The sequence below is a fragment of the Felis catus genome, chromosome D1 (genome assembly GCF_018350175.1).
Source record: "Felis catus isolate Fca126 chromosome D1, F.catus_Fca126_mat1.0, whole genome shotgun sequence".
Taxonomy (NCBI): Eukaryota; Metazoa; Chordata; class Mammalia; order Carnivora; family Felidae; genus Felis; species Felis catus.
In genome coordinates, this window is record NC_058377.1 from 109,289,079 (window position 1) to 109,300,984 (window position 11,906).

Below are 11,906 nucleotides of genomic sequence, written 5' to 3' on the forward strand. Positions count from 1 at the left end.
AGTGCATGGTACCCAGTGCACTCACTAGTTGGAGCTCCAGGAGATTGTGTACATTAGGGATGAGGGAAGTTATTATCTTTTTAAAAAGTATTTATCTAAAACCACGTACCGGGGCGCCTGGTGGCGCAGTCGGTTAGGCGTCCGACTTCAGCCAGGTCACGATCTCACGGTCCATGAGTTCGAGCCCCGCGTCGGGCTCTGGGCTGATGGCTCAGAGCCTGGAGCCTGTTTCCGATTCTGTGTCTCCCTCTCTCTCTGCCCCTCCCCCGTTCATGCTCTGTCTCTCTCTGTCCCAAAAATAAATAAACGTTGAAAAAAAAAATTAAAAAAAAAATAAAATAAAACCACGTACCTACTTAGTACTATGGAATTAGTTTATAACAAGAAAATTCTCCCCATTCCCCACTACTGCTCCCTTGCTACAATCATTTTTAGTTCTCTTAGCTATTTTTCTAAGTAATCTCTGCATCCAGTGGTGGGGCTTGAACTCAACCCCAAGATCACGAGTCGCACATACTCCACTGACTGAGCCAGCCAGGTATCCATTAGCTATTTATCTTAAAAATATGCTTATACTACTCTTGCTTGATTTATCATTCTAGACACTATCTGTTGGGTCCCTATTGTAAAAGGTGAGGCTTTAGCTCTCTTGTGGAGTACTTTGTGCCTTTTCTCCCCAGTTTTTAGGTAAATCAATACTTACTGTTTAGATGGCTGTTTATCTTACTATATGAAAGTTATTCCCTGCAGAGCCAAAATTGGGATATAATTAAATTACCTTTTAATTTTTCATGGAGTTAATAATTGCCTTTTTTTTTTCATTTGGTTAGTTTTCTATATGTAGCAATTGTTCACTCTTCCCTCATCCATTCTGACAGTTACTTTGTTTTTCTGGATACTTTCCATCATCCCCTGCCTCAGTGAGGACTGTTTGCTCTCTAGAACTACTGCAGACTATTTCTCCTGACTAGAGCCTCTGACTCCTGGGCCCCTTCTCTTCATCCTTACAGTTCTTTTACCCCTCATTTGGTGGAGTGTATCCACAGTACTGCCTTTAAAAAGTCACTAGAGTTAAAAAAAATTTTAGTACACTGTCTAAAAATTTCTTTATCCCATTCACATACATGTGTGATAGCAGGTCTTAAAATTTGAAGTTGAAAATAGTTTTCATGCAAGAAAATCATTTTTACGGCGGTATTCCCTTGTGCTCTGATTTTTGGCAATGCTGTTGAGAAGTTGCATGCCATTTTTGCTCCTGGCCTTCTTGTTCTGAAATGTCAGGACATGACTTACATGTGTGTCGTTATTTGTTGTGCTGTGAGGTGGAAATGTATATCCCTCACTTCTACAAAATTTTGTTTCTTAAGCGATTTCCTCCCATTTTCTCTCTTTTCTCTGGAATTCTCATTAACCGAGCACCTGACAAATGGGAATTCCAGAGAGAACAGGATTGATTGTTTTTCTTCTCTCTTCTCTCATATTGTCTTTCTGTCCTATGTTCTGAGAAATTTTTCTTTCAGCTCTTCTCTGGAACTGTTTTTTAAAATTCCACTATTTTAATTCTCAGCTCTTTCTGTTCTGTGGTCAATCTTTAACTATAATGTCTTTGAAAAGATACAGAGGTCACCAAACCATCAGTCAACAAGTGACTTCTATAGACTTATTTCAACATCAGCAGAATACACATTTTTCTCAAGCTCACGTGGAACATTCACCAAGACAGACCACATTCTGGTCCATACGTAGGCCTTCACAAATTTAAAAGACTGGAAATAATACAGTGTCTGTTCTCAGGTCAAAATGGGATTAAACTAGAAATCACTAACAGAAGGGTAACTGGAAAATCCCCCAAATTTTCATCGTTTCCCCCAAATACGTGGAGATGAAACAACACCCTTCTAAATAACATGTGGGTCAAAAAGAAATCTCAAGGAAAGTTTAAAAATATTTTAAACTAAATGAAAACACACTTACCAAATTTGTGGGATACAGCAAAAGCAGTGCTGAAAGGGAAACTTGTAGCATTGATCTGAAATCAGTAATTTAGAAGTTTCCACTCTGGGAAACAAGAAAAAGAAGGGCAATTTAAGGAGTGACTTGGTGGCTCCCTCGGTTGAGCATCCGACTTCAGTTCAGGTCATGATCTCGGGGTCCGTGAGTTCGAGCCCTGCGTCGGGCTCTGTGCTGACAGCTCGGAGCCTGGAGCCTGTTTCGGATTCTGTGTCTCCCTCTCTCTGCCCCTTCCCTACTCATGCTCTTTCTCTCTCTCTCAAAAATAAACATTAAAAATTAAAAAAAAAAAAAAAGTACTGGAATTACCAAACAATATAAGATGTGTGCTTTTGATATATTTAAAGAAAAAGATCCTAAAATAGAAGTAGAGAGCATATAAAATGACCAAGCAAATCTGAAAAGCAAACAACTAGAAGGAGAAATAAGATATTTGACATGTAAAACTCAATGGAAGAGTCGGCACAACCACTTAAAAAAGAAAAAAAAAAACCTAAATAGATTGGTTTCAGAGCTGAAGAAAGACCCAAAGATGTGTGGAAATAATCCAGAATGCAAAAAACAGAAAATATGAGTTATTAAGAGACAAGGAGGATGGAGTAGAAAGGTCCAGAGTTTCAGTAGAGGCAGAGAAAATAGGTGAAGGTGTGGCTAAGAATTTTCTAGAACAGGTGAAAGACAATTCATAGAATCAGGAAACCCAAGGAATACCATTAGGGTAGATACAAAGACAACAACACTTGGGCACATCACAGTAAACTGCAGAATGTCAAAGACAAAAAAGTCTTAAAAGTGTTGGAGACCAAAGTGTCTTCAAAGGGGTAACAACAAATAGATAACAGCTGATGTTATTAATAGCAACAATGGAGACCAAAAGACAGAATATTATTTTCAACATATGAGAGGAAATAACTATTAACCTAGAATTCTGTACCCAGTAAAAAGTAACTTTAAGAAGGGTGATAAACTAAAAGCTAAGAAAAGGTGGGACAAATAACAAAGTAGAAATCTTTCCAGGTACATCAATTACAATAAATATAAATGACTGTTTCAACTGGAAGACAGTGTTGTCTAGATTTAAAAATCCATTTATAGGCTGATCTCTTCTAAGATTTTTTTTTAATAACCTCTACACCCAATGTTGGGGCTCAAACCCACAATCCTGAGATTGAGTCACACGCTCCACTGACTAAGCCAGCCAGGCGCCCGCATCTGTAGGCTGATTTTACAAGACAATTGAAAGTAAAAGAATACAGATTATTTTAATGTATTTGGACTAGAAGGGAACTTAAGGGGCATCTGTTTTATTATTTATTTATTTAATGAAATTTGTCAAATTGGTTTCCATACAACACCCAGTGCTCATCCCAACAGGAAGGGGCATCTGTTTTAAAAGAAACCCACCGTGAACATATTTTATAGTGAAATATTGAAATGATTTCTTCAAAGGCCAGAAACAAGTCAGGGTGCCCACTACTTTTCCTCTACCCATACAGGAGGGGCAAGAAGATTAAGAGGTATAAAAATTTTAAAGGAAAAACAAAACTGTCTTCTCACAGATTATTTTATTGTAAACATAGAAAACTCAGAAGAGTTTATAAGTTAATGGTAAGTTTTTGGTTTGCTGTACACAATCTATTTGCATAAACCATGTACAATAACAAAACATTATCAAATACTTAAGAATAAATCTAACCATGGGGCGCCTGGGTGGCTAAGTCGGTTAAGCGTCTGGCTCTTGGTTTCGGCTCAGGGCATGGTCTCACGGTATGTGGGTTTGAGCCCCGAGTCAGGTTCTGCACTGACAGTGCAAAGCCAGCTTGGGATTCTCTCTCCCTCTGTCTCTGCCCCTCCCCCACTCATGCGCTCTTGCTGCCTCTCAAAAATGAATAAAAAAGGAAGAAACGTGGGGTGCCCAAGTGGCTCAGTAGGTTAAGCGTCTGACCTCAGCTCAGGCCATGATCTCACAGTTCGTGGGTTCGAGCCCCATGTCAGTCTGTGTGCTGCCAGCTCAGAGCCTGGAGCCTGCTTCGGATTCTGTGTCTTCCTCTCCTGCCTGTCCCCTGCTCACACTGTCTCTCTCTCAAAAATAAATAAACATTAAAAAAAAGAAATCTAACCAAAAGAGGCATGATCTTTATGAGAAAAAGTATATAATTTTATTGAAAACATCTAATAGATACACCATGTTCATGACTGAAAAATGCAATTTCATATAGATGCTGATTTTCCCCAAACCGATCTATAAATTCAGTTGGGTTCCATTCACAATCTCAAAGGGATTTTTATTGGTGGAACTTAACAAATGGATTCTAAAATGTATGTGGAAGAGCAAGGACCATGGATGGATCTTAGGGAGTCACACAGTAGGGGCAGATAAGATGACCCGTGGGACAAAATGGGACAAATAAATTGCGGTAGATTCAGTGGCTCACTATCCAGCAAGGAAAAGGAATGCCCCACAGCTATACACATTGATTGGGATACATCTCAGAAACATAATATTGAGTGACTGAATAAACGGTATGATTCCATCTATATAAAATTCAAAAACATGCAAAACCGATACAAACCTAGGTAATGCAATTACAAGGCAAAGCAAGGGAATGGTGAAGACAGCACAGTGTTTTCTCGACCAGGGAGGGCACAGCAGGGACTTCAAAGAAGTGGGTTCCATCTCTTCTTAAATGGGGCTGGGGAGGGAGTTCCTCTTTATTTTATAAATATCTTCTTGCCTCTCCTTACTATTTAATTAAAAGAAAGAAGAAAAGAAAGAAAGAAAGAAAGAAAGAAAGAAAGAAAGAAAGAAAGAAAGAAAGAAAAAGAAAGAAAAGTATTCTGGAGGGGTAAAGTAGCACAGAGTGCCAGGCACACCACATTCCAAACAGTTACAAAATAGTTCTTGAACATGCCATTTGGAAAAAACGAAGTCCTAGCAGCTCAAACCTCTGTGCGTATGGGCAGGACCTGTCAGAAGGATGGACTTCTCTGAGGGTTCCTGGGTGACAAGCCTGCCGTGTCACGGGATGATAACCCCCCACCCTTGGCAGCATCTGTAGACTTTTTCGCTTAACCCCGTTTTGGGTCCAACCCCTCCCCCCCCCCCCCCCCCCAGTGCCCCTGAGACCCAAAGCTTCTTCGAATAGCACCCATCTCTACCCTAGAAGGATAGCTGCTTGGCTGCCAGGGGTAGGGAGTGCCCTGGGGGGAGGGCAACCCAGCTGCCCTTTGGATCAGTCCCCCTACTGTCCGTCCCAAACCTTGCCTTTCATGGTGGCAGGAGAGTTCCTGAGCCTCCAGGGCTCTGGGGGACAATTTGGCTGCTTCTTGGCCCCTCCCTCTAGGAACATTTAATTAATTTCTAATTCTCTGCTAAGAGAGTTAATGAGCCTCCATCCATTTCCCATGTTTCAAAACATCATCAGGTCCTTTGGTCTAGTACTGTCTCCCTCCTACTTTCTCTCTCCTTGTAAATTTATACCTGTTTTATTTCTTTACTCTCATTTTAGATTTTAAGAGGAAACAGAGGTAAACCCATGTGTTTAAACCTGCCACATTTAACAGGAAGTCTATTTACTATATTTAACTAAAAATGTTTAACAGGTAGCTCCAGAGAGGAAGAGCTTGGCCTTCTGAGCATCATCCTTCAGATGCTTGAACATCTCCACCTGATTTCTCTGCCTCGGTTTTGCCTACACACTTTCCTCAGCCGTGTAAGGACGAAGGAGAAAGCACAAATATCTGGGTTCAAATCCTGACTCCTCCATTCACTGCCCCATGATCTCATGCCATCAACTCTCATAATTGCTGCCTCTGGTACCAGATTAGCCAAAGAGGCACAGTGAGTGTTGTGGAGATGCTTCTAATTATAAAGCCCTGAACCAGGGAAAGAATGTTGCATTCTCTTTCCCTGGATCCCTACATGCAGCCCTGGCCTGCTGTGCCCCGGCTCTGGCCCCCACCAAGGCCACAGGAGGCAGAGCCCTGGCCCCTCATGCCCTCAGGCATTCTGTGGGTCCCAGGCCTGACAGTGAGAGGAACCAGAAACCTAGAAAGATGGAGGGAGTCCAAGAACCAAGTGGGCGCTTTATTAACTTGGCAAAGGGGTGATTAGGCTGGCCAAGCAGCCCCTTGCCAAACCTGCCACTCTGCTAGAGGGCCAATGAGGCAGAGCTGCAGGGCCCAAGCCCTGGACACTGGAGTCCAAGCTGGACAGGGGCAAGGCCAAGGATGGGACTGGAGTTGCCGAAAGGCATTTTTAAGTACCAGTGCACCTCCCCTCCTGAGGTTAAGGATGGGCCTGAGATGAGTTAGGAGCCCCCTCTCCTGCTCCCCTCTCCCCGAACAGCTCTGGCTCTTCCTGGAGTCAGGAGGCTGTGAGGCCCACATCAGCTGCAGTCTGGAAGGTGATCCCGTCTCCGGGCAAGGGGGAGGCCAGGAAGGGCCAGAGCCAGACGAGGACCCAGCGGGGCCCCAGGGCCGCCTGCAGGTTGTGGCAAGGGCCCAGGTCATAAGAGTGCTGGCCCCGGGCCCACTCCCACGTGGTCTGGCCCCGCAGCAACAGCATCCCATGGAAGAGCAGCCCAGCCCCGCACAACAGTGCACCTGCCACACACGTGTCGGTCACAAAGGCCAAGGCAAACTGCGCCAGAGACACTCTGCCTGCAAGGAGAAAGCAAGAGGGTCAGGGAGCAGCAGCGGGCCCCGTCCCCCCAAAGCCCAGCTCCTGCCCTCACCCTCCACTGCGAGGCAGGGGCTCGTTCCTCTGCTCAGCAAACACTCACTGGCTATTCCTTAGCCAGCCCCCATTGGTGACCTGGGCAGACACAGCTCCTTACCCAAGATCTGACTTCCATTCACCATAAACTTGTGAGCACCTCCCGGGTGCTAGACACGGTACCAGGCACCAAGATGAACAGTAGACAGGACCCCTAACCTCCGGGAGTTCACAGACAGACGTTTAAGAGATCGCTTCTCAGTTACTTAATCACAGCAGCGATGTGTGTTACGATGGAAAAGCACACACCTCCCGGCCCACGGTAGGTACTAAGTATCCGCTGAACAAATGAACTAAGGAAGTCATGAAACACTGTGCTCACTGAAAGCAGCCAGACGCCAAAGTCATTCTATGATGCCATTCACGTGAAACGTCCCAAACGGGCAAATCCAAAGAGACAAGACCGTAGATTAGTGGTTACCAGGGCCTGGGGGATTCAAGGGAGGAATGGGGAGGGACTGTTTAATGGTACAGGCTTTCCTTTGGGGGTGATGAAAATGTTCTGGAATTAGACAGTGGTGATGGCTGCACAACATTGTGAATGTACTGAATGCCACTGAATTGTATACTAGAAAGTGGTTCAAAGGATGAATTTCAGGTTACAGGAATTCTACTTCAATAAAAAAGAGGCTGTGTGGGGAAATGCCAAGCAGATGTATTAGGCTAAAGGAAGTGGGTTTCATCTGTTTTAATAAAGTGACATCTTGGGTGGTGCCTGAAGGAGGTATCTGCTAGGTGAAGAGGGGAGAAAACATTCTGTTTGAAGGTCCTGAGGCAGGATGGAGGGGCGTCTGGGAGACCCATGCATGGATGGTTCTGGAAGCTCAGGAGAGAAGCCCAGGCTGGACACGCAGATCTGCAGGCGGTTGGAGCACAGGCAGTTCCAAGACCCACCAGAGTGTAGAGTAAGACGGAGTCAACACCATGACCTCAGTGGCAGGTCCTCTGGGACCCAACCAAGAAGAGAGAGGGAAGGGACGCCTGGGTGGCTCAGTCAGTTAAGCGTCCGACTCTTGATCTCGGCTCAGGTCATGATCTCACAGTTCGTGAGTCTGAGCCCTGAGTCAGGCTCGGTGACTACTGGTGTGCAGCCTGCTTGGGATTCTCTCTGCCCCTCCCCCTCTCTCTCTTTTTCTCTCTCTCTCTCTCTCTCAAAATAAATAAATTAAAAAAAAAAAAAAAAACAAAAAAGAAGAGAGAGGGAAACCAGAAAGAAAGAAGGAAACAGGATGCAGGAAGGGCTGTTGGAGAATCCAGGATACGGGCCATCCAGGGGGTTGGAGGTCAGCAGTCTTGGGGCAGAAAGGTCTTGTACCCGGGCAAGTCCTTCAAGAAGCTTGGCTGCTAGGGGCGCCTGGGTGGCTCAGTCGGTTAAGCGTCTGACTTTTAAGCATCTGTCTGAATCTTGACTTCAGCTCAGGTCATGATCTCATGGTTTGAGTTTGAGCCCCGCGTCAGGTTCTGCACTGACAGCTCAAAACTGCTTGGGATTCTCTGTCTCCCTCTCTGCCCTCTCCCCTGCTTGCTCTCTCTCTCTCTCTCTCTCCCCCTTTCTCTCTAAAAAATAAACATTAAAAGAAAAAAAAAAGCAGCAGTAGCAGCAGCTTGGCTGCTGACAGAAGAGCCTGGAGGCAAGAGCTAGGGAGGAGGAGGATGTGGGGTGAAGAGAGGCTTTGTACCGATGGGAAAACCCAGAGGAAGCATGCAGAGAGAGCCTGGGTTGGCAGAGGAGAGCAGGCCCCCAGCGAGGCTTCTGAGCAGGGAGGACGGGCCAGACATCAGGAGAAGCCGGAGGCAGTCAGGTTGGATCTGCTGGGGTCCGCAGCCATGAACACGGCATGGTACCAACTGCCACGAAGTACCCAGCGTCTCTGGAAGCTGGCAGCAGCCAGGGGCAGACACAGAGAAGCCAGGAAGGCACAGCGGGAGGCAGACAGAGCCAGAGGATTGAGATGTTGGCAGAAGAATGGTGGGAATGAGGATTCTAAGCTGGATGTGGGGGCAGTGACGTGGGGAGGGTTGATGGACAGAAAGGTGAGGGCCAGGTGCTCACGAAGCAGGTGTCCTGGAGTGTCAGAGTGAGAGCTGGCGAGGAGAGGAGGTGGGGAGCAGAGAAAGGGGTGACAGGCTCATAGCGTGATTTGGGAGGTGTTGGCTCGGACACAGTTTGGCCTCTGACAAGGTCTAGGGTGGACGTGGGAGTAGAGGGAGGGAGTCAAATGGAGGAGAAGGGCAAGAGGCTGAGCAACGGGGACACTGATTGGGCCATTCACCCAGACTTGCAGACACCCAGGATTTCACCAGGGCCCAGGGCTCAGAGGGCAATGGCCACAGGGAGGTGCAGCTGGAGGGCTTGGGTCTCAGCGGAGGCAGGGGGTCATCAAGGAGGCTGCTCAGGGAGCCAGTGGGCAGAGGAAGACACTGCCATCCCCACTGGGCCTTCCAAGGCCTCCCCCCAGGCTGCAGGGAGGGGCCCTTGGGACAGACTGGGGTTTGGAGAGGATAAGGAGACACAGTGACCACTGTGTCATGGGGTTTAGTAACCGCAGGACAAGGTTACAAAGGGGACCACAGAGGAGTCGGGAGGAAGGAGTCAAGGGAGAGAAATCCCAAAGCATTTCAGGGGGAGACAACAAATAGTATAAAAAAAAATAGGGGGGGGGGTGGATTTTATCTCAGGGAGGCGGGGGGTTGTCAGAAGAAAGAGGAATAAGTCTGTCATCCAGAACATGGCCTCTCAACCAACCTCCTGATCCATGTCCTCTCCTCCCAACTTCCAAAGCCTGGAGCTTCCCCTGACTATAACTTTCACTGGCTCCCTACTGTCCAGTCAAGTCAGGGCTGGCTATCTCCTCACACCAGCGTTCAGGACCTCCACCATCCAGTCTGAACCTACTCCCTGTCCAACCTCTACGCCTTTGCTCAGGCTGCTCCCCTCACTCAGAATGCACCCCCACTTAGAATGCTCCCTCCCCATCCCAACCTATGTCCTGAATCCCCACTAGTCTTTCCTTCTGTGCCCACACCTAGAACCCTTCCCCGATTCTCCCAGCCAGAACTCTGTACCTGTGTCAAGGCCCTGTATTTTACTGTACTGCACACCCAGCTGAATCCCGGGCTGCCCTCATCCCCCGTAAATGACACTGGGACTGGGTCCCCAGGGCACTGCCAGGAGAAGCAGCCAGAAATCCCATCCCCCACCAGAATGGCCCACTGCAAAGCTCCCCACCTGTGAGCAGCATGAGCCAGGGCAGCAGGAGGAGGGCCGCGATGTGGAGGGGTGCATGGGCTCGCAGGAGGGCCGACAGGGCGGGACCCAGCAGCACAGAGACATGGAGCAGGACGCCCGCAGCATGAAGCAACAGGCACAGGAAGGGCCGGTAGTTGCGGAATCCCACGCAGCGGCCCAGCAGGCGACAGTGGTGATCCCGACGAAGGATGCAGACGCGGCAGGCGGAGCAATGCCCACTGCGTGGTGGCACCTGGCTTTGGCACTGGTAGCAGTAACTGCAGAGAAGGAACCACAGAGTCAGTTCCCCCAGCAGCTCTGAGCACCTCGTCAGGCCCGGTCAGCCTCTGAGCCCATCCTGGGGAAGCAGGCACAGCCGCTGTCCTCACTAAGCCTCAAGTTCATCATACATAAATGCAGGCTGAACACCACTTCCTGGGCCCTTCCAGTTCTAGCACTGCAGGTCCGAGGGCTCCTGCAGCTCAGACATCCCGTCCTAAGGCCTCTAACACCCAGGAGCAAATTTCTCACTTCCTCTGTGCTCACCACGTTGGTCCAAGTCACCAAAAGATTACTGGATTACTGCAACAGACTCTTAATTATTCTCCCTGATTCCAGCTTTGTTTCCTCCTAGTCTAGTCTCACGCCAGCACCCAGACTGATCCTTAGAAGTCTAAGTCGTGCCCTTCTCCTCTGCTCAAAACCCTTCAGTGGCTATCCGTCTCACTGCCAGTAAAAGCAAAGCCTTCAGTGTCCTGCAAGGTCTTTCCATCTCTAACCTCTCTCCTCCTCTCACTCCACACCAGCCACAATGGCCTTCTTGCTGTTCCAGGAACATGCAAGGCACATAACTGCCTCAGAGTCTTCCCACTGTCTATTCCCTCTGCCTGGAATGCTCTTCCCCCAGATCCTCACATGGCTAACTCCCCCACCTCCTGCAAGTCTGTGCAAATACCTACCTTGACTACCCTATTTCAAACTGCAACCTGCACACCATTTACTCTGCTCTTTTGTTTCCATACCACCGACATCTTCTAACGTTCTATACAATTTGCTAATTTATTATGCCTGTAACTGATCATCTGCCCCCTCCCCCACTGAAATCAGCTCCAGGGTGTCAGGAATCTATTTTATTGTACCTCCAGTGGCCGGAACAGTACCTTGCACATAGCAGGTGCTCATTAAATATTTGCAAGTGAATGAATGATACGTCTTCAGGATCTACCATCCAGGTTCTAAAAGAGTGTTCCGGCTCTAACAAGCGGATCCTATTATAATCTGGTTCTAACATCTTCAGGTCCTAGGGCGCCTCCCCCAGTCCAAGGCTCCTCCTGCTTTCCCCCCTCGCCAGATCCCGCGCCCCACTCACGCCCAGCCCTGGCCCAGACCGCGGCCGGCCAGCATCACGCCCCGGATGCTGGGATCGGAGCGCAGGAAGAGCCCCACGTTGCCCAGCAGGTTGAGCAGCTGGAAGGCGGCCAGCACTAGCTGCAAGGCCCGAGCCAGGGGTCCCAGCGGGGGTGGCCCGGGACCCAGAACTAGCACATAGGCCAGCTCCAAGCCCACAGCCGTGGCCCACAGCGCAGTGAGCACGAGGGGCAGCCGCGCGGGCGCCCCCTCCGCGCTCCCCGCCGCCCAGGGCTGCCCCATGGCCTGGACCCCACCGGCTATCGGGTCCCTAGTACACCACCGCTTCCGTATTGGGGCGGGGATAGTGGCAGACGGACGCCCTCTACGACCAATAGAAGCTCGAAGGGGGCTTAGAGTCACAGGGAGAAGCCCGAAGATGCAGACATGTGATTGGACGGGCGAATGAGCCGGCGAGAAGCTTGGAATCCCGTTGGCGCTGGAGCAGGGAAGGACAGCACGTTATAGCTCCGCCCGCCAGAG

At 48.5% G+C, this 11,906-nt stretch overlaps 1 protein-coding gene across 2 annotated transcripts; it reads right to left on the minus strand.

Annotated features, from left to right (window-relative positions):
• Positions 1-4,146: 4,146 nt before the first annotated feature.
• ZDHHC24 (zinc finger DHHC-type containing 24) lies at positions 4,147-11,737 on the minus strand. Of its 2 annotated transcripts, none has more exons than XM_003993680.5 (3): positions 11,386-11,737; positions 10,017-10,294; positions 4,147-6,672 (listed from the first exon to the last, which is right to left on the minus strand). In XM_003993680.5, the coding sequence occupies exons 1-3, from the start codon at positions 11,664-11,666 to the stop codon at positions 6,377-6,379; spliced, it is 855 nt and encodes a 284-aa protein (XP_003993729.1). In that variant the 5' UTR covers positions 11,667-11,737; the 3' UTR covers positions 4,147-6,376. The 2 variants fall into 2 exon arrangements, with proteins under 2 accessions (XP_003993729.1, XP_019668272.1); XM_019812713.3 differs by lacking the exon at positions 11,386-11,737 and adding an exon at positions 11,177-11,375.
• Between the last annotated feature and the right edge of the window lie 169 nt (positions 11,738-11,906).